The sequence below is a fragment of the Sturnira hondurensis genome, unplaced genomic scaffold (genome assembly GCF_014824575.4).
Source record: "Sturnira hondurensis isolate 20B ecotype Veracruz unplaced genomic scaffold, ASM1482457v3 Scaffold0006437, whole genome shotgun sequence".
Classification (NCBI taxonomy): domain Eukaryota; kingdom Metazoa; phylum Chordata; class Mammalia; order Chiroptera; family Phyllostomidae; genus Sturnira; species Sturnira hondurensis.
The window spans coordinates 5817752-5844421 of record NW_028079068.1 but is presented as its reverse complement, the minus strand read 5'-3'; the positions used below and the strand labels follow the sequence as shown (position 1 = coordinate 5844421).

Here is a 26670-nt window from a genome sequence, read left to right as displayed (position 1 = left end):
TAGAAAAACAAGAAAAACTTTTCATTTTAATTGGGATTTGACCTGATTTACACACCAACACCATATTTTAATCTACTCATTAGCCTGCTCGCAACTATCGGAATTGTTAGGACAAGTGAAACCTGCTTAGTTCAGAAGCGCTTCAAAGACTTAACCTACCCACTTGGGAGGAGGCCTGTGAAGGCCTGGGGTGGGGATGCTGTGGCTCGCTGGGTGCTGACCAAGGCCAGCTTCTCCTGGTGTCGCCTTCTCAGTTCTAGGCTCATGGACTTCACGTAGAAGAGTGAGGGGGAAAAAACGTCTCTTCCCCAATTTATACAAAACTTTTTTTTCTATTAACACTGTGCCGTAGAGATATGCTGCAGGTTTGCTCCAAGCACAGAACGCCGGATGGAAAAGCACACAGTTTTGCATAGACAACAAAACAGATCGTGGGAACGGGTTCCCCCCAGGCCTGCTCCACTGTCACCAGAGATCAGCTCACAGCGACAACCACAACTTTCCCAGCACACTGGGGAAAAGGCCAGCCCCAGTGTCACCAGTGTCCCCGTTCCCTCGGTCACTCAGGGAGTTCCTGATGATGCCAGGAGCACATGACCAACCGGAAAGTGCTGCGGAGGAGCGGAAGGGCGTCAGAACAGAAGGACAAGGACACGGGATGGTTACCACTTACAGCAGACAATCAACAGAACAAAAAGGGGTAACTGTCCAAGGCCAAGGGTATAAAACTAGTAGCTCTGGAGACTCAATTCAACGAACAAGTGCAGTCCCGAGTACTCTGGTAAACGAGACAGAAGTAACGAACGGGCTGTCCAACAGCAGACAGCTGTTCTTTTCCCCCCATTCAGGGGCGCGAGGTTTCTATTCGGAGCCCACCCATGTAGGCCTGTAAAGCCATGTGAAATCCGGGACCACCCTGCCTTCTGAAGATTCTCTGCTACATGGCTGGCTCGGTGCTGGGGGCTAATTCAGCATGAACAGACGTGAACCGGCTCACGGCCACGCTGGCCCCCCGAGGCAGACCTCAGTTCTTCTTGTCTTCCTTCCACGGCTGGCTTTTTGTGGGCCCCAGGCTGTTCCACACCTCTGTGTACATCAGCGTCCCAATGAAGACAAAGGAGGTGCCCAGCCAGTGCCACAGAGTGAACGGGTTCTGGAAGTACAGGATGGAGAAGATGAGACTCACGAACTTGCGCAGCGTCACGACGAGGGTGACAGTGAGGGAGGTGCACTCCGTGGTGAGGGTGAAGACGCCCCGGATGCACACATACCTGGGGAGGCGGGGTTAAGGCAGTTTCCTGGGGATGAAGTGGCGAGAGGAAAACCTCCCGGCGTGGTTCTTGGCTCAAATGGTCCCGTTCTAAGAACCGGAACACCCGGGGTGGTCTGCGGCAGCTCTGAGGCTCCGTGCAGAACATCCTGCAGACTCCCTGCCCCGCCATCCATGTGTGGGTCCCACCTCAAATCTGCCCATAACCTCCCACTGTTCTTATTCTGGATTCTTCCCACGGTTTCCAGTGAAGGTGGGCTCCCAGGGAATGACCAGGGGGTCACCCCCTGGGTCCCAGGAAAGGTCCTCACGCCCACCTTTATTTGACCTGGCCCCCAGTCCAAGAACTGAGTTTGACCTCACTCTGCCCACGTCGCCTCATTAGATTTGCCCTATGATCTATTTCAAAGACTTAATTCTTTCCTAATGGGCTTAGGGTCATTCAAAAGAAGCATTTTTTAAACAATTAATCTGAAATTTCTTTCTGAGTCTTGTGACAGCTTGTGAAATACCCAAGCCACTAGGACACTGCAGGGAGAAATCACAGAACGTCAGGCCATGCTCCAGTTCCTACTTCTCCCCCGACGTTGGCGCTGCGCCCAGGGCGCGTCCTTCCAGTGCCCGTGACCTGCTGACCTGCGGCGCCGCTGGCACCTCTTCGGCCCCCCCACAGGAGCCCTCCGGGGGCGCCCCTCTCCTGCTTACTGCCCAGCAGATCAAAGCGGCAGTGAGACCCGTGCTGCCGCACTGTTAGAGGAATGAACGCCTCCACACCAAAACCACCCCGAGAGGGCGCGCGGCCGGGCAGGACAAAGGATACTGGGTAGCGACATTCATCAGGAGGTAGAACCACATGACGGGCACTGTCACCCCGACGACGGGAACTTGGTATGACTCTGCGGACATGAAGAGGGGAGATGACTGTATCACTTCAACAGCTGACGTCTTCACCTTTCCAAACGGAGTAACGCAGACTGAACGTAACAGAGACAGCAGCGCTGCCTCCCTCGTGAACAGGTTTGGACCGTGCACCCCCCGTACTTGCCTCAGTTCCAGGCTACGTCGGCCTCAAGTGTCACTGCCCTGCTTTCTTAAAACAAGTGACAGTTTATCTCAGTTTTAAAGTTACACTCTTTACCGGTCACCCAAACAGGACCCTCCTTTTCAGAGAACGCTGTGAAGCCCAGAGAAGTTCAAGTGAAGTGGTCTTAACTGACAACAGCGGTGGAAAGACCACCAGTAAGTAAATGCCAGACCACCAGTAAACGTGGAGATATTGTCAGTCCTACGNTACGTCGGCCTCAAGTGTCACTACCTGCTTTCTTAAAACAAGTGACAGTTTATCTCAGTTTTAAAGTTACACTCTTTACCGGTCACCCAAACAGGACCCTCCTTTTCAGAGAACGCTGTGAAGCCCAGAGAAGTTCAAGTGAAATGGTCTTAACTGACAACAGCGGCGGAAAGACCACCAGTAAGTAAATGCCAGACCACCAGTAAACGTGGAGATATTGTCAGTCCTACGAGTGATCAAGGAATTCGAAATTAAACTAGACTGTAGCATGGTACAGCTATGAAGTTAGCAATTAAAAACTTACAACTATATTCTAATCTGGCAAAGGTAAAAGTGGGGTCAGCAGCCAAGCAATTGGTGGTCATATAAATTGGTATGTTTTTTTAAAAAAATCGATGTTATAGTTCCTATTATGGGGCCTATATACAAGTATCGATACTAATTCATAGGAATTAATCTTAGATAATTCAAAAAAAAAAGTTCTCCATTCACTGCAGGGTAACTTACAATAAGGAAAAACGCCAGATCACTCCCAAAGCCCAGGGATAGAGCGGTGGCCATATGACAAAGGTGCTGCGACCAGATGAGGCACTGGACATGAATGTTCTGCTTAAAAAATCCAAGGGTCACTCCCAGTCACATAAACACTCACAATGAAAGTGAAAAAAGTATTCTATGTACACAAGGGTTCCTAGTACGTGAGAACTTAGAGTGTCTGGAAGGAGAGTGGTGACGTGAAGTTAGCTGGCGTGTAGGGTGATGGGAGTTTGACTTCTTTTAGCTCATTCTCATGTCAGTTGTACACAGTGAGGTTTGCACTGAGACTACTTGGGAGCCGACTAAATGCCCAAATGAAAGGGAGTGAGGACACAGGAGCCCCCCGAGGGCCGTTTCTTTCATGTGCCCCAGTGGTTTCTGGAGTTTGAAACACAGAAGCATCACGTAGGAAATTCCAACAGGCGATGCTGAGATTCAGTGAGGAAAAGAGCATCAACTTTCTTTTGCCAAAAAATAAAAAGCCACCTAAAGCAGTGAATGGGTAGAACTGTATGCCTGCCCTGGTGGGAAATCCCAGTAACATGGTATTCTGTGGTCTCTACAACACTGAGCAGGTGTGGAAATGCAAAGTTTACAAACATTACTGGTAACTTCAGAGATCCACTGTATCAGTTTGCTGAGGGGAGAGACTATCAGTATGACTTAAAGTAACCCAGCTCTCTCGGAAAAATCACGGATAAATGTACATTTAACAACAATTCTGAAAAAGTTAAAGGGATTTAAAAAAAAGAAAATAATAATTATAAATTCCAAGCGCTGAGACTTTTAGAAGCAGCATTCTAGTAACTAAATCAAAATCAGTCCTAAGATTTGATAGTGTTTATTTAAATAGCTCTTTCCTGTGTGGGGACTGTCAGAAACCTTAAAAACCGCTGTGTCGAAAATCAGCTACGTGCCAATGATATCTCAATTAAAAGGACCCAGAAGGGAGTAATCCCGAGCCTTCAACATTCCCTTCCCACGACCTCCGTCCCACGTCTCCTGCAGGACAAGACGGGAGAGGCAACGCTGCAAACCCAGCGCGGCACCACCTCCCAACTCACGTGCAGATGCCCGGTGCCTCCCGAGCGCCTCTGGCCGCTCGACGAGACACCCTTCAGGTATGAGGGGCACGAAGCCTTCCTCGTGCGTTCATTTGTCTATACGACTCGACGTCTTTTAGTAGCTACTCAGGTCACGTAAGTCATTTATTTCAAGTTAACGGGCATTTTATAGCTAACTTGTTAACTAGTCACTTTAAGAATGGCCAACTTATACTGCAGACGTCTGAATTAATTTTGTGTATTCCTGCGGCCTTTTTAACCAGTCTCTTGGAAAAGGAGCCCTGTCATCATTTCTGCTGCCCCTGTCCCCCGGTGGCTGGCACTGGGTCTGCCTGTGAGGGCAGATGAGGACCACCGGGCTCAGAGACGGCTGGCCACCCTCTGGTGGCTCCAGTCTCTGCAGTGGGTTGTCACTGTTCGTGAGCCTTCTCAGAACACCAACGCTTCCACATTCAAATGCAAGCACACGTATTCCAAAGACAGTTTTCTCTTACTTCATTTGCAAATAACTGAGAAACACCTGTAAAAGCTTTTACTGCCACAACTGCTGATTCACGGCAGTATGTCCCTGGACGGTGGGATGGGGACAGTTTCAAGTGGGCAGGGCGATTTGCATTAAAAAAGGAATGGTCAACTCAAGAGTAAAACTGAAACTGGGAGGTAATTCCACTGGGTGACTGGAAACTCACCAGACTTATTGAAAAGGATGGCATGGCTGTAGATATCAGAAGCCAAGAAGATGAATCCAGGCAGGGGAAGGGCATGCTATGGGAAGAAATAGTTCACATAAATCGAAATGCAAAATCATTGTAGAATAATGAGTGTAATGTTACAATGATCCAAAGTTTTTCAGATTGTTTGACAAGCAATATCAAGAAAAGTTAGACTTCCAAGTTCAGTGCACCCAGTGCATCTGACCACCTGGCCCTGTATGGCACAGTCACCCCCAAGTTACGGTCCTTCCCTTACAGGGTGTGACGGTCATCTCTCTCTCTCTCACACGCACACATGCATGAAGCCAGCATCCCTTCCTCAAGAAAAGGGAATGGGAGATTTAAACACAGTCCTCTGTCCAAAGGATTTGTCGCATTTTACTGTTTTTGAGAACAGTCAAGTATAATGAATTTAAAAGTTATAAAGAATGTGAAGGCGGATTTCAAGGAGTGTAGAACAGTAGTAGGAAAGGAGGTTGAAGACAGTAACAATGTCAGGGAAAAAAGCGAAGAATAAAAAGATGTGGAAGAGGAAGAGGAAACGAGGTAAAAGGCTGATGTACTTGACAGTGACCCCTCCACAGTAATTTAATGCGGAACCACAGGAGAGCTTCCTCAGCAGTTGCTACGTGCCACTGACCGCTCTGAAAGACAGAGGCGAAACCAATGGGACGTTTATTTTTTAAGTGCCCCGCTGCACACTCAAGCTCCACCTACATATGTCAGACTGCTTGTCTGCAATGTCAGGGCAGAAAGTTGTCAGTGAAGGACAACTGTATCACCCTGACCTTGACGGGCTGTGCTGTGGGCATTATCACCACAGGGGCGAGGGAGGGAGAGGCGTCACAGGAGGCTCCAGGTCAGCAGTTTAACGCGAAGAAGCTCGTGTACATAACTGCTATTTAAACGCTCCATGAAGTGAATAAAGCCCCTCTGAAGGCCTTACTCCCTCACACTCTCAAAGGCCGGCCAGCACCATTCCCCCAGGCATGTTGCTTCTGCAACTTATTTTCCTCGTCCAGTTTCCCCGTTGGTTTGAACCTGGTTCCAGCCACAGGAACACGGGGTGAAGGTTCCCTGTCTCTGTGGGAGTCCCTGGTGAGCAGACGCGTTCTGCTCACACTGGCTGACCCTGCAGAGAACTGTGGCTCAAACGCACGCTGGCAGCCCCTGGGAGGCACTTCAGCCTGCGGGGGGCGGGGGGGGGGCAGTGCTGGACGAGGGGCTGCTCCTTAACCTGCATTAGAAGGATGGCGGCAGCGGCGTTTGCAGGAACGTATTCTGGTGACGATACCAACCCCGTGACCCTCCCCTCCCCAGGTTCCAGCAGCAGCTCACATTGTAGAACAGAGCCTCCTTGGAGTGCTTCCCGAACTGCTGGTACAGAGTCTCCTGGAAGATGCCCATCCTGGCGGAGGTCAGAAGAGCGAAGGTCAAGGCTCCAATGCCTGCAAGACACGGGTCGATTACAGGACACTTGCATTTGCCCATTTCCCGAAATTTTCTTAAAGAACATTCCTGGTTGCTTCCATGCACTGCAAATGTTACAAACTAATTGTAGAGTATGGACAAAATTTTAAAAAGAAGCAAAAGTCAACCATAATATTACCATCCAGTGCTTTACAGTTTTCTCCATCTCTGTAAATACATCATTTGTACATATTTTACGCCTTGCCAGGATCATCGTGAGTACACAATTTCATATCACTTTTTTTCGTGATCTTGCTCCTGGATTTTCCTTCAGGTCATTCATTAAAATTTCAAAATGTATGTTTGAATGGTTGTATTGCTCTATCATGTGGATGTACCATACTTAAATGTCTTATGAGAATGACTAGATTGCTTCCAAGTATTTCCTCATTAAAATCAATGCACATCCTTGTACATAAATAAAAAATGTTGATTATTTCCTATCCTGGCTGGTGTAGCTCAATGGATTGAGCACAGGCCTACAAAACAAAGGCTCACCAGTTCGATTCCCAGTCAGGGCGCATGCCTGGGCTGCAGGCCTGGGCTGCAGGCCTGACCCTCAGTAGGGGGCACACACAGATGCTTCTCTCCCTCTAAAAATAAAAATATCCTTAAAAATGTTGATTATTTCCTTAGAATACACTTCCATACATAGATTTACTGAGTCAGAGGTTACAGACCTTTTAAAAACTCAGTACGTAATTTTTTCCCAAGAAAGGCTGTGTCCATTTATACTGTAAACAGTTTATGTGAAAATGACTTTCCCGCTGCACCCTCAGCAGCGAGAACAATCACTTATTGTCTGGCCAATACAACGGATCAACAGGAAAAAGCCACTGCATTTTGGCTTCATTTGCATTTCTTTATTAGACTAATGAAGCTGAACATAAAATTATTGGACATTAATTTTCCCCCATGAGTTATACGTTCAGATCCTCGCAAATTGTTCTTATTGGATAAAGAATTCTACTGGCTCGTACAGCTCTTTGTGTGTTAAGAACAGCAATTCGGGGGGGCAGATGTTCAAAGCCAAGAAGCAGGGAGGGCTTTCTTTCACCGCCGTCTCTCACTTGGTCCTCCCGACCTGTCCTTGCCACCACGGGCTGCACGGGGGGGGGGGGCGTTTCACCCCCATGTCGCAGCACAAGGTGAGGGCCGGCTCTGCAGGAGCTGCCCCGGTAATTCCTCGAGGAGACACTCCCGTCTTAAACAATTCCCCAGCACATTCTGCGGGTCGGTCAGGTTTGGGGACACCGCCATAGGGAGGAGCTAACTTCCGAAGAAAATAAACCTAAGGCTGAGAAATGGGCCCCTTGGGAAATTCAACAGCCAACCGCGGCAACGTGCCCTGCTTCCGGAGAAGCCCCTGCTCGGCAGACGGACCACGAGGCAGCGGATGACTCCCCAAGCCCCGCTCCCAGAGAGAGTGCGGGGCAAGCAGGCCTGTCCTTCCTGTTCTGTACCCGTGGTGACCAGGAAAAACACGGATCCACGTCCTGGAACCCATGCCCGTGAACCTGGACATTTTCTTTTTTCATTTCTAGAACACTAGGTTCAGAGATACACGATCCCAGGTGCCTCTCTTCTGGGGCATAATTTGTTTGGCTAAAGCTCCTCGCCAGGAAACGCATCCCTTAGGAGAAAACTCAGCAAACAGAACTGCAAAGGCAATGATCTTGATGGTAATTGCTGTACTTGCCTAGTAACCACCATGCAAATGCCTGGAATCCGTCACCCTCACTCAAGCTGGACTGGGAAGTCTAGAAAGTAAGAAAAACACGAGGTACAGAGACCAGAGCTACAGGCAGTGGGCCTGGACACGGGGACATGTGCGACCCATTTCCCTCCCTTCTTCTTCGCATCATTAACAAGGACCTGGTACCGGGGCGCCCGCGGCCAATGTAAGTGGTTCGTGACCCCTTCTTACCACCTGCTTTGCTGACATGGAGGTGCAAATAAATATCCCCACAGACACCAGGGCGATGGAAGTGTATTTGAACATACTGTATCTGCGAAAACAAGAACAAGAACAAGAACACCTTAGGAAAGCACGGGCACCAATTTCTACCTGCTGTTTTCCGTCACGGTGCCTGAGAAGACGAATCACCAAAAGACGAGGGAGGGGGTCATTTCCCAGTGGAAGCCACGCAAGTCTGTGTGTAGAAGAATCAGGGTACCCGCTGGTGGCTGCATAACACCCCTTCTTGGTGTTGCTTAAAACAGTGTCTAATAGTCTGCACACCAACAGACTGTCTCATCAGAAAAAATTTTACAAAAAAGAAGACAACAGACCAGACATAACACTCCATTGTGCTCTCAGGTGTCCGCACGAAGGCCTGACCGGCATCAGCCCTTCCCTGGGGTGCAGGGGCGCCGGCCTGAGCGTGAAGGCGCACTCCACGCAAGGGGAAGAACGCGCTCAGGTACGAAGAGCAGGCCTCGCTTCTCAAAACCATTCAACCATCTACTTTCAGGAGAGGATTTTCTTTTCAAGTCTCCAAATGATGGAAATGTTTTTAAATGTCGACAGAGTTGGATGAAGGGAGGAATGTTTCACTGATGGAACTGCTGACAGTAAGGACAGTGGTGCTTCACGTTAACTCAAATACGATCATTAACACCCTTCTCGGACCCTCAGTGATGAAGCAAAAGGCTTCGTGCAAGAATGAAATCAGATTTACGAGACGAGCTAGCTGAAGTTTCTACACAACCACTGCGCACAGTTCTGGTCACAGCAGCTCATAAAAGCCCAGCAGAACTGGCTGAGGGGCAAGGCCGAGCGCCCCAGGCGAGAGCAGAGGGCAGGGTGAGGGACCCAGCGCAGCTGGAGGCAGCTGAGAAAACCAGGAAACGCTCCAGTCTGGGAAGGTCCAGACAGAAAGGCTTAAAACTGAGAGCTTAAAAATAATGAATGAGGAATATACTACCAACTTGGGGGGCTCCCACCAAAGATGAATAAAAGGAAGTGTTAAAATAATAAATGGAACCACTCTGAACTGGAGTCACAGCCATTATCTAGGGGAACTGCCTCCACATCTTACAGCTCAGCCCTCTGAATCGTAAACACGGCAGGCAGTCACCTTGGGGCTGGGCCTACAGCGATGTCCCACCCCAAAGAACTGTCTGCAACACAACAAGCAAGCGGACAGGATGACGATGGGCCTGAGAATTACCTGAGTGAAAACTAAAAACACTGTTTGGAATCAGTGTCCCCACTCAGCTTCGCCGCACCGACAGAAAGTCCTGCCTTTTACTGATATAATTATTCCCCTGCCCCAAAACACACCTTGCCTTTGGCTCCTATTCGGAACACTTTGGATTTTTGTCTTTCCCAAATAGTTCTTCTTCTTCTTTTTTATCTCAAATGATTATTGCCTCTCACTGTGGCCTTTTATTTGGAGGCTGACATAGGTACTAATTCCTGATATTAGATAGTTAAGGAAATTCTTGCTGACTCTGAAGAGGGTTGGAGAAGCCAAGAGAGAGATTGATTCAGGATGACAGACCCAAAACAAGTCAAGGAAACCTGAAATGCTGGAGAAGGCTCCAGACATTTTGCAGCACCATCAGAATATGTTTTTGAAATAAAATGTTCTTTTGTATCCCTCGTATGAGCCAAAATCAAAGGTTGGAAGAACCACAGGTCCGCTCCAAGGGGAATTCTGTTCTACCAAGAAGCACATGTTTACTTTAAACATGACAAACCTGTTATACACGCACTCTTAAGTGCAGGGGACCTAGGGACAAAATCACCTACAGTGGCACTTACCTGGGGAATACACAAGTCTTGGGGAACTCAGGGTTCGTGATAAGCAGCCTGGTGAGGCAGGACCACTGTCCTTTTGTGATGCAGCCCTCCCTAGAACTTCAAAGCTCTAGGTTCCTGCACTCGGAACCAACAGCTCCTGCCCGAGCTGGTACCGATTTCTAATACTGGGGGTGGGTATTAGACACATTGAGAAGTTGGCATCGACTTGTACGATTTTGGATGTAATAGTGAGGGGGAACTCCCCAGTGTGAGAGGTGAGGCTTAGGATGAAGGTGGGTGACAAGTACTTGAAAAGAGCAACCTGGACACTTCTGGTATCCCCGTCCCTGTCCCACAGAGAGCCACTGGTGACACAAGGAATAGCCCTGAAACTCCATTCCATCTTCTTGGCCATGTGGGTCTCTATCAGAGATTTCCTTTTTAATAACCATGACTATTCCTCAGTTCACTCTGGTGTGTGGATAAACACCTTCCGTGACAGCACTGTCCCACACCGCTAGCTCAGAGGCTGCAAATATTCCACACTGGGCTCTCCAACACGGTCACCACTAGCCACATGTGGCTGCGGGCAATTAACATGTCACTAGTGAGACTGAGAAAATATATAATTTTAAGTAATTTCAATGTTAGATGTAAACAGTCACACGTGGCTAGTGGTGACCATATGGGGCAGTAAAGTTCTAGAACAACTGGCTTCACAGGTTAGTGTGGAGCTAAGGACTCTGTGACGACAAGAGCTCATTCTCCCCAGAGCCACAGCTGGGACCTCCTACCTGGTCAGCTGCTTCAAGAATTTACATCGCTGTCACAGAGGGAACAAGGACACAAAGAAGGTCAAGAGCAACCTATCTCCACCATGGAAATGCTTCCTCTACATAAATTATGAAAGTGTACTGCTTACCTTTTCTTCAAAATGATAATCCCTAGAATCATGTTGGCAATTAGAGAACCCTGTGAACGGAGACAAGAGCAAGTTTCAGTGCATGAGCGAAAGACGGTGTCATTCAGACAAGAGGGAAAGGCAGCTGGGAAGGAGGAGGGTGGGACGATCAGTGAGTAAGGTCCAGGTGTCTGTATAAGGGCAACGAGTATAAACCATGAAATCGATCTTGCAAAATAATAAAACTTTGATCAGTTCTCCATAACCAGTCCTAGCTGAAGCTGCAGCTGGCAGGAATAAATTATGTTACAGACTTGTTTTTGTCAAATATTACATCTCCCTTACTTATGAGAGCTTTTAACAAGCGTCTTGCCCCTCACTGAATGAAAGAAGGTGCGCAGAGACCCCTCTTCCCTGGAAGGGTGTCTGTTGACCAATCACCGTGCACCTGCTGAAAGTCTACGATGCGCTCAGCGCTCTGAAGATCCTCTGGGTAATTAAATCAGCTCCAGAAAGTCCCTGTAGGAGCAGCGCATTCGGTCTCACAAAAATCTCAGTCTGCACCGAAGAGTGACAATCCCGACAATCACCCATTTTCTGCCATCCTGTCTACACCCCCCCTTGAAGTCTTTCCTGCCCTTTGGGGAAAACTGTTCTTATTTATGTAAAAACTAAACGCAGATCCATCGCCATACACGAGGCAAAGACAACAACTTGTACTGCTGTCGAAGAATCGAAGAAACATAAACATGTCTTCATCAAGACTTCCCCTTCATTTATCTCGAGTCTCTGCTTAAAAAAAAAATCAGAAAAGGGTCTGTCTCATTTACTAGAAGGAAATGTAATTTTACGGAAGAAAGAAAAAGTGATGAGAAATAACTAACATGCACAGCAAGTGTGACTACAAAAGCAACTAGATGAAAGGAATTAAAGGCAAAATCTGTTTCTCGGGACAATTTTAACTTCTACTCATCACCCACAAGACCTCAGAGAAGTCCCAGGAAACCACCCACGTTCGCATTTCTCTCTCTGCCTCCCTTCTCAGGTGAGGGAAAGCCGGCCCCTGCCCACGCAGCTACCAGACCTGCTCTCACACCCGGAACACTGCTCGTGCGAGCCCTGCCCGCCTCTGCCCACGCGGTGCTTCCAGGAGGAGCGAGCTCGCGTGCGTGGCGGTACTCACAGATCTAAATATCATGTGCAGAGGCATGGCGATGTGGAGGTTCAGGGCGTAGTTGTTCACCACGCTGACGGTGAAGAACATGGTGACCATGGTGGCATAGTATCTGAAACGCAGAGGGGACAGCCTGTCATCACACAGAACCCGCCGTTCGCAGAAAATCAACTACAGATGGCAGTACGTGTTTTCAGTTAAGAAATAGTTGGCTTAGTTCCTCTTTACCAAGATTGTATCACTATTATCTGTTGAAATCAAATAATAAGTACCTATAAAAACACTTCACAAGGCCAGACTAACATGGAAAAAGTTTAAATGATAGAGTATGCTTTAAGAAACAGTATTTTAATGTTTCCAGTATACATGGCAAATGAAAACTAGTCTTCAAAACTGCTACTTAATAGACACCGATAGGTTTTTGAAAGTCAGTGGAGACAGAGAACGTCAGCTTCGTGGCAGAGTGAGCAGACGCCATCGTTTCTCCTCTTGTATTTTACAAGTCAGACAGCTGTCACTCAACCTGGGACCCTGCTCAACACACAGACAGGCCTGACAGAGCCACACATCGGGCCACCAGAAGGGGCACTCTGGAAGGAGCAGGGGAGTAGGATGGAGCAGGGCGGGAGGGGAGGCAGCAGCCAGCCTGGCTCCAGCCTGCACACTGCACCCTGGAAGGGTAAGAGGGGCAGAAGCCGTGTTCTTCCTTCCTTCCGCCCACCCCACTGCAGCAGAGCTGGCTAGAGGTGGCTGAGAGGCCACTGCTCTGAGGGGGCGGAGCTATGAGACTGTGCACTTGCCTCCTCTGCCCCACAGACCCTGCAGAGCCCAGGAAAGCCAAGAGCACAGGGCAAAAACTCAGTCGCTCTGGGAGCGTGCAAACCCAATTCTCATCATGAGTCACCGCCCCCCCCCGTCACAGCAGTCATGATCCACACCTGCGGTGAGCTGCTGACAGAGGGGACACCCGACATCTCAGTGGGTACAGGGTGGCTTCCTTAACCTAAGCAATGCCACTCCACCATGACCCCAGAGGCATAAAGCACGCACGTAAGAGAAAACAAAACCTGCACTGTAACACCACTCTTGGGGAAGGAAAAGGCAGCCTAGCCTGCCTATGAACCTGCTGAACTGTTGTGAGCAAAACTGAATCCTGACAGGAGGCCACTACCTCTAAGGCAGAGAAACGACCCACCGAACACCATGAACCACCGAGGTGACTGGGAGCACAGAAAGGAGACGAAAAATCTCCAGAAACCAAACTCAGAAGTCACAGCAGACTAATTTAAATGACAGAGAATTCAAGATTGCAGTTTTGAAGAAACTCAACAACACACCAAAAACAAACTCGGGAAGAGAGTTTAATGAGCTCAGGAACAAAATCAATGAACACAAGGAGCACTTTACTGAAGAGAGTCAAACTACAGAAAAGAAATTCTGGAGCTGAAGCACTCGGGGAGATAAGGCATAAACTAGAGAGTACCGGAAACAGAGCAGACCAAGATGGAAAAGAGATTTCGAGAACTTGAAGACAGAAACCTAGAAATGACCCAGGAGGAAGAAGAGAGAGAACTAAGAGTTTTTAAACGAAATGAAGCCACTCTCCGGACACATCAGAACCCGCAATCTAAGGGTAACAGGGATGCCAGAAAGAACAGAGAGGGAGGAGGGAACACGGGTCCTACCTAAAGAAATAACTGATGGGGCCTTCCCAAGTCTCTGGAAAGAACCGGATTTTAGAACAGAGGAAGCCAGCACAGCACCTAATTATATCAATAAAAAGAAACCCTCTCCAAGACTCATCTTATTCAAACCGTCAATGGTGAAGAAAAAATTCTCCAGGCAGCCGGGAACATAGAGACTGACCTACAAAGGAAACCCATTATTACATTATCACCACCAGACTTCTCAGTGGAAACATTAAAGGCAGCAGGGAGTGGAAGAAAACATTCAAAATACTGAAAAGAAAGGAACCATCAGCCAAGGATAAGATACTCAGCAAAGTTATACTGAGTTTATTAAGTTTATCAAAGTTTATTAAGAAGAAATAAAGGCTTTCCCAGACAGACAAACACTGGGAGAACTGACCACCGTTAAGACCTGCACACGAGAAATGTTGGAAGAAGCTCTTCTGTTGGAAACGAGCGCACAGAAGCAGATGAAACTCTGAATGAGATGACTTAACAGACAGGAGCAGGCAACCGAAAGTCTATTTCAGAATAGGTTATTAAACACTTCATTACAGCGTAATGGTTAAAGGGGGGAAGGACATTAAAATAATTATAGTGACTGCAATTTGGCAAGAAATGCACAACATAAAGAGGGATAATTTGTAACAAAAATCATCAAAGAGCAGGAAAAGGACTGAATGGGTAAGGGTGAATAAAGAGGCAATTCGAAGAGAAAGGACTGCTGTTACGTATGAGACTCTTTACACAATCTTTGTTTGGTTCCCAGGCCCGCGCTCAATCCACTGAGTTACACCAGCCAGGGCTCTTTACGCAATCTTAATGGTAACCACAAAACAGAAATCCAGAGCTGAGACACAAAACATAAAAAAAAAAAAGAAAAGAAATGGAGGGGGGAAAATCAGAGAAAACTGCCAGACTAAAATAGCAGATGGAAGATCAAGGGAGACTGAGCAACAGGGAAAGGTAAACTAGCTGTAATAAGTCTTCATATAAAGTTAATCATCCACATTATAAATGGACCAAACTCCTGAATAAAAACACAGAAAGTAGGAGTATGGAGTGAAAAATAAGACCCAGCTACATGTTGCCTCCAGGAGACTCGGCAAAAGGGGGGAAGATGATACCTCAAACAAATGGCACCCAGAGAAAAGTGGGTACAGCAGCACTTACATCAGACACAACAGAGTTCCAAATTTAAAAAAGGTACCAAGAAACAAAGACAGACATTTTATAATGTCAAAGGAGAGAATTCCCCAAGAAAGCTCAATCACTTAATATATATGCACCCAACCTTGGAGCACCGAGGTATGTAAAGCAATCACTAACAGGCCTAAAGGGAGAAACAGACAAAAATACGTTACTGTAGGGCACGAATACCCCGTTGACAGCAATGAATAGATCATCCAGACAGAAAGTCAATAAGGAAATACCAGCCTTAAATGACTCATTAGATCAAATGAACTTAATGATATTTACAGGAGCCAGCTACGATAAGAGCCAGCTGCAAGTAGAAATTCCAACAGGATATAGTTAGGCCCCCACCCCAGAATGTAGTCAGTGTACAAGGCCAGTCAGGCATGAAGCAAGATAAGGAGAATGTGGAAGGCCAGTAGGAGGGAAAAAAAAAGAAAAATATGTTCTGCCTTCCAACAAGAGGGTCCCACCAATGAGTAAGGAGGCTATTGTTCAATGGCACCAATCGCTAACAGCCACATCTGCTTCTGTATATTGCTTGCTTGCAGTATTCTATAAAAACCCTTTAGTCTGTAAGCCAGGCGCGACTTCCATATTGTAGCTCTGAGGAGCTACGGTGACTCCGGTCACAGTTGGGGAAGTTCGCCCCTGCGCAGGTTAAAAGTTTGGCCAATAAATAACATCTAAATGCTCTAAGTGCCTGGACATTTGGTTACTCGCTCTTCGAATGTAACAATATTTACAGAACTTTCCATCCCAAAATGACAGCACATGCATTCTTTTCAAGTGCACACAGAACATTCTCAAGGGCAGACCACCTGCTGAGGCACCAAGCTAGTCTTGATAAATTTAAAAAGACCGAAAACATACCAAATATATTTTCTGACCACAATGGTATGACACAAAATTAACTACAAGAAGAAAGCTGGGAAAAACACAAATATGTGAAGATTCGACAACATGCCACTAAGCAACTACTGGGTCAAAGAAGGAATGAAAGAAGAGATCAAAAGATACAGACAGACAGCCCTGGCTGGGTGGCTCAGGTGGTCGGAGAATCATCCCATATACCAAAAGGATGCAGGTTCAACTCCCAGTCTGGGCACATGACCTAGGTTACAGGTTTAATCCCTGGTTGGGGCACGTATAAGAAGACACTGATCAATGCTTCTAACATCAATGTCTCCCTCTCTCTCGCTCTCTTTCTCTCTCCCCCTCTCCTTCTCTAAAATCAATTTTAAAAAATATATCCTTGAGTGAGGATTTCAAAAAAGATAAAGACAAACGAACATAAAAATACAACATACCAAAATTTGGGGTACACAGAAAAAGCAGTACAAATGGGGGAACTTTCTAGCCTTACAGGCCTACCTCAAGAAACAAACAAAAATCTCAAAAGAACCTCACACTACACATTAAAAAAACTAGGAAAAAAAGTTCAAGATAGTGAAAGCATAGTCTGAACTCGACCCCTCCTGTGAGTAAACTCAAACATACACATAGATGATGCAGAACAATTACTCCTGCAAGACAACTGCAGGCTGAATAAACAGCTTCTGAACAACGAACAGGGAGCAGAGGGGAGGCAGAGCCACAGGAGCCCTCCGGGAGGGAGCTGCAGGAACCCTACAGGCTGGAGGAGACAGTGAGCACACGGGGCAGCCGGGAGCTCCGGGCAGGGCTTTGGCTCGCCTGCAAAATCACAGCAGCTCTCCCAGCTCTGCTGCCTGATCCTTTGGCCTCCCAGCAAAGAGAACAAGCAGGAACAATAGGGTGGTACCACCCACTCCTGGCCTCCTTGCTGGGTTCCAGCAGGCTTCCCCAAACTGGCTGGTGCTAAGGCCCACACAGAGGTCACTTCTATGTAAGACCCCCTCCTGTAAACAGACAAGAGAGAGGCTGTGCGGAGAGGGCAGGCAGCTGCGGAGCTCTCTGGAGACCCGGGATTATGCGGGGTGGGAGGAGCCAGTGAGCTGCAGCACTATTTACCTCCCCCTCCCGCCTGCTGCAAGGTAGCTAGACAATCACCCAATCCATTTCAGCCCTGAGCAAAGGGAGCAAAGAGGATCAACAGGCCATTACTATACGCACCTGGCCTAAAAATACAAAATTAGTAACAAAATTGAGCAAGTCTCCTGCTGTGGATTTTTCCACAGCAAGCTACTCAGGAATGTTGTGAAGTAACATCAACAAGGATGAGCCTTAACCAGTCCTTGCAGGCATTCCGGCATGTCCCCCTCACAGGGATTAATGACATGAGCCTATTATAAATACTCACAAGGATGGGTCACACATTGATTTCAAGTCTCCACAGCAAGCGTTATAAGAACACACCGCTCGTTATAAGAACTGCTGCTTTCTATTTGGGCCTGTGAGCACAGTTACGTAAATCTGGACTAATAGCGGTCTAGAATCAACAATTTTGCCTTCGTTTGCCAATTTGTTTAAGGTTTTACTTATTTTTAAAGAGAGGGGAAGGCGGGGAGAAAGAAAGGGAGAGAAACATCAACGGCTGCCTCTCGTAGGCACCCAACAGGGGACTGAACCCACAACCCGGGCCAAGTGCCCCGACCAAGAATCAAACCAGCAACCTTTTGCTTTGCATGACGCCCAATCACCGGAGTCACGCCAGTCAAGGCAAGTCATTTTCTCTTAATTGAGGTGAAATTCACAACCTAAAATCAATCATTTTAAAGTAAACAATTCCGCGACATTTATTCTATTCACAATATTGTGTAACTGCTGACACCTCTATTTCCAAAATCCATTTGTTTTTTAAAAGGAACAATGATACCACCCTTACCCCATGTGATAACATTGGATAGCATATATAACTATTTTTAAAAGTTGCTGACAACACTAGGCCTTTCACTGACCACATACTAGAGACATACCCACACACTGCCCACACTCACATATATATACATGGTCATGTATGTGGTCATACATGGTCATATAACTCCACCACAGTTATCTGAAATGTTGTGGCAGGGATTTTATTTTAAAATACATTGGCTCCCTGGAGTTTCACAACATATTAAATCAGAAAATAAATTATTACTCTGCTGATATACTGATACAAATCTTATCAAAGGATGTCTCATATTCCTTTTATGTAAGTACCAGAAAAGCTCTTAACTTTAAAAAGGGGGGAAAAAAAGGCTAAAAGAGACTTTCAGCCCTGGCTGGTGTAGCTCAGTGGATTGAGCGCGGGCCTGCGAACCAGAGAATCACGGTTCGATTCCCAGTCAGGGCACATGCCTGGGTTGCAGGCCAGTTCCCTGCAGGCCAACTCCCAGCAGGGGACGCACGAAAGGCAACCATACATTGATGTTTCTCTCCTTCCCCTGTAAAGATAAATAAATAAATAAAATCTTAAAAAAAAAAGAGAGAGACTTTCATGTGCCATACCTTATTGGGATAGCTGGCCGCTTCGTTCCCAAGCGAGCTTCGAAGAGGAAGCCTTCCACGGCGATAAATAAAAACTGTGCAAACGTCACGATGTTCCCACATCCTGGGTGCTTCCTGTGCAGTGAACAACAAAAAGGCTTAAAACGCCAGGACCGAGGCCACCAGGACCGAGGCCACCAGGCCTCGTTACACTGACAGCTCAAATGAACAGGGAGAGAGTCCCCTTATGCACTGCCCCTCCCCTTTTCCTGCCCACGGCCACATGCATTAGCAAAGCCCACCAGGGAAGAACGCGGAGCCTGCCTCGTTCTCCTGGAGGGGCGGCGCCATCAGTCAGGGTCACCCTGCTCCAGCTGTGACACCACTTTCCTCGTGAACTGTAGGAAGCTGGCCGTATGTTCTTTCTGGGATCTTCACTTAACCAAGAGGACTTCCGTCAGCACCCCGGTCAGCTTAGGCAGCAAAGCCCAAGCACAGAAACAGGCTCAGGTCTCCTAGAAGTGTTTACAGATCCTCTGACCAGGAACCCCCAAGACAATGTCAGCCGAACGCTCGCACCCACTGTCGATGGCAAGGGTGTTACCTTAGCTCCGCCGTCGGGGCTAAAACTGGCTCCTGGGGTGAGGGAAATCTTACTGTTCTATAAGTACAAAGCACAGACAGACGTACAGTACACAAACCCTGTAACAGTGTATCTGTGAGGGGAGGGTCAGCGGGAAAAGTCCAAAAGGGGGTCTTGGTGGGGGAGGGGAGGGGCAATGCGCAGTAATGGAAAAATTAAGGACACCGCTCTGGTACGTTGTTCTCCACAACTCTTAACACATACAAGCACACAACAGTGTGTGTGAAGTTCAACCGAACCTCTCCAGGGGCCTCTGGGAGGGGCAGGGGACCCTTCACAGGGGCTGTTAGGGAAAAAAAATCACAAGCTAGGAGAATTCCTTCTGACACCCCCCTGCAGCACTGTGTGGAAATTCGCTCCCTAAGACGTCTGAGGTTTGCCTGAGCTCGCCCCACACTGGGCTCTGCTCCGTCAGAGGAGGGAGTTCAAAGTGAGCAGTTGTCTTTGTTTTCTGGAAGCTCCCAGGTTTCCCATATTAGCGACACTGCCATGTTATGAAATTCAGCCCTCGTAGTTTGTATTTTCACCTTCACCCAAGACATTTACCCAGAGCTAGTGACTACAGATGTAATTATATTACTAAATATCAATACAATGCTATTTATTAAAAACTCCATCCTGTTGGTGGTATTGACGTTAAATAGCAGTGCCAAACATACAGATTGTTAAACACAGCCGTCAAGCACAAAAATAAAGACCTCCAAGTGCCAGCCATGTGTTTTTATTTTTTGAGATGTTATTTGTTTTGATTTCGCAGTTTTCTTTATATTATTTTATCTATTTATTTTTATGTTTTATTGATTATGCTATTAGTTTTCCCACTTTTTCTCCCTTTGCCGCCCTCCACCCAGCACCCCCACTCCCTCAGGCCATCCCCGCACCATTGTTCATGTCCACGGGTCATGCATATAAGATCTCTGGCTGCTCCATTTCCTATACTGTACTTTACATCCTCATGGCTACTCTGTAACTACCTATTTGTACTTCTTAATCCCCTCACCTCTTCACCCATCCTCCACCCCCTCCCATCTGACAACCATCAAAACGCTCTCTGTAGCCATGATTCGGTCTCAGTTCTTCTTGTTCGCTTAGTTTGGGTTTTAGACTCGACTGTTGACAGATACGTGGTTGCTGCCATATCACTGTTCACTGTTTGGTCACCTTTCCGTACAGCGTGAAGCACACGTTGGAAGTAGAACGGCGGCTGCTCCGCAAGACCCACTGCCTGTGAAGGTTCCCTGGAAAACTACTGCTTTCTAGTCAATGCAGTGCCTTCTGTTAGCACTTTTTATGTTCAAGGGACGGGGCTAAAGGCTGTAGGACTCCATAAACAATCATGTAAGACATTTAGCTCATTCAAGGAGCTACTAAAACCATTAGCCTCGATATGAGTGACAGGAGAAGGAACTTGAGCTGCAGATGGAGAGTTCCTAGCAGACTCTATGCAACTCTATATAGGTCATTCTTTAAAAACCATGTGCCTGGTGGGCACCGCCCCCCCACTGTCCCCAGTGTGGACTGGGCTGGTCTGGGGTAAGGCCCTAGGACCTGTCCTTCTGAAGGCTTCTCACTTGATTCTACTGTGTAGCCAGAGCTGAGAACCACTGTGTAGGTCTGGGGCAAAGGCCGGGGTGGGGTGGGGTGGTGGTGGTGGTGTGTGTGTGTGTGTGTGCAAGATGCACAGGTAATTCTGATATGCTGACACAGGGTTGAGAACGGCTGTGCTCCACAGTGGCTAAAAGTACACGGTGACATGCAGGTTGCAGCTCTGTCACTTACCCTGGGACAGTGGAAGTCAATTACCCAATCTACAACTGCTTTTCTTATCTTTAAAATGGGAACAGTATTAGCGCCCATCTCACTGGTTTCACTGCAAATACGCCAGGCCCTCAAAGCACTTCCCCTAGTGTCTGCTGTGGAGGGAAAAGGCAAAGACTAGAACTCCCGGACGACCAACTTGCAGGACCTTGCCTACCACCCTAGCAGGTGTTCAGCTGAAGTCTAGTAACCTTTTAAAAGATATTTATATCGACCATTTTTCTCAACTGTAAGACAGCGGTGATGTACAATGAACATTCTAGGGAGGATTCAATGAGAAAATACACATGAAGGGCCAAGCCACAACTTAGCCCAAAAGGGGCTCACAAAGCTTCCTTGCTTTCCCTTCCGCTTGCTCTTTACCAAAGCCTAGGTGGGTTCAGCTAAAGAACAGTCATGGGGCTGGCTGCCAGGAAGTTCTCGGCGTGATGAGCCCTGCCCCCTGCCCCCAAGACGACAGCACATGAGGGAGCCACGCTTGGAGCACGAGGAGGCAGGGAGAAGCCAGCGCCATGGAGGGCTGGTTCGGGGGCGGGGCTCCTACTCCGGCACAGCGCCTGGCCTTCACGCAAGCCCCTCAATGAATGTGGGGATGCCTCACTTGATGCGACTGCGATCTAGAATATTAAAATTGTACGAGAGAAAGAAACCATTTTTTTTTTCAAAAAATGACTCACCCTGCAAGTGTATTCTCCATACTATTTTTAAAAGGCATCATCATTGTTGGTAATTTTATCTTTATTTTTAGGGAGGCGGGTATTATTACAGCCATTTCATTGCTAAGGATACCCGGGGACACGCGACAAATAAATGGTTTGCAGGCCCCGTCGTTGCCTTTATTATTATCCACACAGGGCAGTGGGGGGTTTGTATTTAGTGTATTTGGAGTTGTGCAGCCATCACCATTATGTGATTTTAGCACACCTCCGAAAGAAACTCCATACCCACTGGGAGTCACTTCCAATCGTCCCCCCGACAACTCTAATCTCCTTTCTCTATTTCCACAGGATTTTTTAAAAGAGAGACTTCATTTATTTATTTTTAGGACGAGAAGGAGAAAAACATTGATAAGTGAGAGAAGCATCTATCAGCTGCCTCTCACGTGCCCCCTCCTGAGGACCTGGCCCTGGACCCAGGCCTGCGCCCTGACCAGGAAACGAACCTGTGACCTTTCACTTGGCAGGCCTGCGCTCAATCCACTGAGCCACACTGCCCATGGCTCTATTTCCACAGGATTTTTAAATATCCCCAAAGCACTCACATAATTCAATTTTTTAAAAATCAATTTACAGCCATGGCTGGTGTAGCTCAGTGGATTGAGCACGGGCCTGCGAACCAGACGATCGCGGTTCGATTCCCAGTCAGGGCACATGCTTGGGTTGCAGGCCAGTTTCCAGCAGGAGCCAGTTCCCTGCAGAGGGTGCACGAGAAGCAACCATACATTGATGTTTCTTTCCTCTCTCCTTCCCTTCCCCTCTAAAAAGATAAATAAATAAAATATTTTAAAAAATCAATTTACAGAGCTTTTTAGGAACACACTGTTATAAAGAGACTTATACTTACACATCACTAACTGCAAACAGGTGTCTCTGACTTTGCATTCTCTTTCGCAAGAATCCAAATTTTTATTTTTTAAAACAGCAACTTTGAAGAGAAAGAATCGGACAGATAGTGTAGGCCTTTTGTTATCTCTTATTCTAGACTTGGGAAACTTTTCTATCAGATTCAGCATTAGGCACGTGACTGAAATAACACAGGGAAAACAAATGTTCTGGTTGTTTCCTCCTGGAAGACACACGACACTCTGCCCACTCAGTCAGCTGATGCAGACGCCCTGACGTCGCATCTGCTCCTCAGCCGCACTGTGCTTCCTATTCTATCTCAGACCCCAACCACGGGGAGGAACAGCTGCAAGAGACACCTCCACTGGTCTTCCAGTTTGGGGGAAGTGATTATACATGGCTGCTTCTCCCTGAAAGTCACTTCAGCATTTGCATTTATACTAACAGTGCGTTCCGCCTGCCACTTACTAGGGTGCCCAAGGGTTCCAAGGAAGCCATATAAAAAGCACAGTTCCTGCTCTACCAAAAAGTTACGAGCTGTGATGTCCCAAGATGAAGTCCTGGATTCCGAGGCCAAAACTAGAAAGACCTTTAAAGACTATCCAGTCCAACCAGCTCTTAGTTTACTGATCTGTCACATGAGAAGTTGTGAGCTGCCCAAGCAAACCAGGAAAAAGCGGCTATTTGGTGTGGTGTACCGTCCCTTAAATCAATGAATGTACTGAACCCCTCACCATCTTATGGAAACCCATTCCAGAGTTATGGGCCTTTTTTTAAGTAAAATTCCAGGTTTACATAAAAAGATAAATGAAGGGTGATTTACAAGTTATATCAAAGTTCTAAACTGACGCTCCCATAATGCATGAAAAGATAGCTGTATGAGTAAAGTTAGATTTAGCCACAATATCCCAGGAACAAATTTATACGACAAGGTATACCTGTACTGAAATAAAAGTTTTAGAGAGGAAGCCCATCTGCATGTGCTTCAGGCTTTGCACGCGAATCTCATTTAATCCTTCAAAACCACGTGAAGCTGGTCTAACCATTACCCTCACTTTCACTGTTGAGAAAACAGATTCCAGGAAACCAAGTAATTTAGACAAGGGCTCGTGACTAGTAAACAGTGCCTTCAGCTGCTACCATAACTGGTATCACACAGCCTTTGACAAGATTTTTTTTTAAAGATTTTATTTATTTATCTTTACAGGGGAAGGGAAGGAGAGAGGGAGAGAAACATCAATGTATGGTTGCCTTTCGTGTGTCCCCTGCTGGGAGTTGGCCTGCAGGGAACTGGCCTGCAACCCAGGCATGTGCCCTGACTGGGAATCGAACCGCGATTGTCTGATTCGCAGGCCCGCACTCAATCCACTGAGCTACAGCAGCCAGGGCTGACAAGATTTAATTTAATGCACAGGTGGCAAACACAAGGTTCGTGGGCTGAATTAAGCCCTCCACCTTGTTTTATCCAGCCTGGCACCTTGTTTCTACCCAGCGGCAGCCTAACTGCTAAGGAGTAGTTACATGCATACAGTCCTAACATTACATTCGACCCTTTGAAGGCAACAGTGAGGCTGAGGTGGCCCCTGGTGAAAATGCATTGGCCACCCGATTTCATGCATATTCCACCACAAATATTACACCTTTATTTGGCTGGCCTGACTTTATCACTTTCTTATAGTTTAAAATCCATTTTCAAAGTAACTTTCCTTTGAAATATGCCAGCTTACAGCAGGATCTATTTTTTCCGTATCCCTCACCACCCACTCCCTGGGTGAATGACAAGGGACAGATCCTGATCAACAGTTTCTGCCTGACAAAACTTCAAGCTCAGTAACTGCAAAAGGTAACCCCGCACAGAGTTTACCTTAAATGAACTGGTTGCTTCAGAATGACTTCATCACTGGTGTCAGGAAAATAAAATACACTTCTAGCAGGTAGCACATGAGGAACTGGATGAGCAAAACCTACAGGCTGCTCAAGTTCAAAATGAAGAGGGAGGCTGAAAATGACCTTGGACGAGGAGGTCAGATATCCTGGATTCCAGGCCTGCCTCTGCCACTTCCAAACTTAGTAAAAGTCTCTTGAACTTCTTAGGCGCTGCTTCATTTTCGGTAACAGGGAAATGGTAATTCTCAACCGGTCTCGATGCTCCGTTGCTCTGACAGCCAACGGAGATGGACTCTAGACTCAGAAACGCGGTGGTGGAGAGCAAGCACCACAGGTGGCACTTTACAGCAGGCAAAGGAGGCCCCGAGAAGCTGAAGGACTGGAAAAGGTCACATAACCGGGGTACAGCAAAGCCACAAACGAAGCTCATCATTTTGAGATTTTTCCTGCTGAGGCGTTTCCAGGACACCTGCTGCCTTTTCTCTAGCAGTTTCTACTCCTTGAACTTTGCACATTACTCAACATTATTTGCATACCATCTCAATAAAACGATTCCCAGATTCCTTCTGCTAATGTTCCAAGACATTCTGTTCTTTTCTTTTTTTGAAGGAACACTGGTTTATAACATTATATAATTTTTGGTGTGCAACACTAGAATTCGACATCTGTTTGTAAAACCTTGCGCAAGACTTTTATAAAAGTCTAGCTACCATTCGTCAACCCCTTGACCTGTTTTGTCCTCCCTCCACCCCCCCCCCATTATTAAACTGAATCTACTGGGGTGACACTGGTTAATGATACCATACTGGTTTCAAGTGCACAACTCAATAAAACATCATCTGCACACTGTATCATGCGCTCACCACCCAAAGTCAAGTTCTTTTCTGTCCCCATTGATCCCCCACCTTTGCCCACCGCCCCCTCCCCCCACTCCCCCTTCCCTCTGGCTATCACGGTACAGTTGTCTGGGGCTATGTGTACTTTATTCACTTAACCCTTTCACCTTTCTTCACCCAATCCTCCAAGACCCCACCCCTCTGTCAGCTGTCAGTCTGTTCTATGTTTCTGTGCTTCTGTTTCTATCATTTATTTTGTGGATTAGATTCCACATATAAATGAGATCATATGGCATTTCTTTCTTTTACTGGCTTATTTCACTTAGCGTAATAATCTCCAGGTCCATCCATGCTGTCCTAAAAGGTAGGATTTTCTTCTTATTTACAACCAAGTAGTAGTCCATTGTGTAAATGTTCCACAGCTTTTTTATCCACGCCCCACCCCCAATCTTAGTTTATAAAGTTACATCTCAAAACATGATTCCCAGTTTAAAGACTAATACGTATCTTAGAGGTGGAAATGTTCCCTTGAGTCAATCACTTGGACCTCATACATAAATAAAAACTGATTCCGCTCCATCATGGTCCGGCAATGTTTGGGCCAAGTACTCATGCCCGTCTATAAGGGCAATAAAAAATGCTGTGCGGGCCACTTGAATACACACAAAACTTTCTTTGCAGCGTGTACAAAATCAGGCTGCCTTATACATCGAAAAGCTTTGCTCAAGTCAAACTTGGCGTTATTAACAGAAAGGAAAAAAGGAACTGAAGAAACCTAGCCACGAGTTCCCCGGCCACCTGGGGCCAGTCACGTGAAAAATTCTCCAGATTTAAACTCCTCACTGCATGTAGAAATGTTGACGACAACAACAGCCCGAGTGTTCCCTCCAAGAGACGACGTGAAACTATTGGGCGGGAAAACGGATGGTGCGCAGGACCAAGGAGTGATCCACTCAGCGGGGTCCCAGGCAGCGGAGAGCCCAGCGGCTAGGGCTGTCCCACCCGGGTTTCCGCCCCGGCGTGGTGGCGGTGCGGGGGGAGCGCGAGGGGAGGGACGCAATAGGGACGCCTTTCCTCCGGTTTCCTCGATGCACCTCGGGGAACCGGGCGCGGCCCGCGGGGGTCACTCACCTGACCAAGAGCTCTAGGAAGATCACGTTACTGCAGCAGCCTGCGAAAACCAGGCCCACCGCGCAGAGCGGGCGCATGCCGGTGCAGGGAAGGGGGGCGAGCGCGCAGAGGAAGCGCCTGCCTATACCACTACCCCAGGTGGCCGAGTTGCTGCCTCAGCCGTTGCACGGAACATCGCCACCTCCCCGGAGCGGAACTCTTCCCCGGGGCTGCCGCACTCTCCCCTTCCTCAGCAGCCGCCGCTTAGCCGCGGGCCGAGAAGCTGTAGTTCGCGGTCTGCCCCGGACCCATTCATCCGAGGGGGCGTCCTAGACCCGGCCAGACTACGTATCCCAGCAGGCCACGCGCCC

At 47.4% G+C, this 26670-nt stretch overlaps 1 protein-coding gene across 1 annotated transcript; it reads right to left on the bottom strand.

Annotated features, from left to right (window-relative positions):
• On the bottom strand, positions 1-26669 carry SLC35B4 (solute carrier family 35 member B4). The gene is made up of 10 exons (XM_037049170.1): positions 26321-26669; positions 18465-18578; positions 12178-12280; positions 11016-11065; positions 8273-8354; positions 8045-8105; positions 6214-6323; positions 4852-4927; positions 2091-2166; positions 1-1271 (listed from the first exon to the last, which is right to left on the bottom strand). The coding sequence occupies exons 1-10, from the start codon at positions 26395-26397 to the stop codon at positions 1025-1027; spliced, it is 996 nt and encodes a 331-aa protein (XP_036905065.1). The 5' UTR covers positions 26398-26669; the 3' UTR covers positions 1-1024.
• Position 26670: the final 1 nt, after the last annotated feature.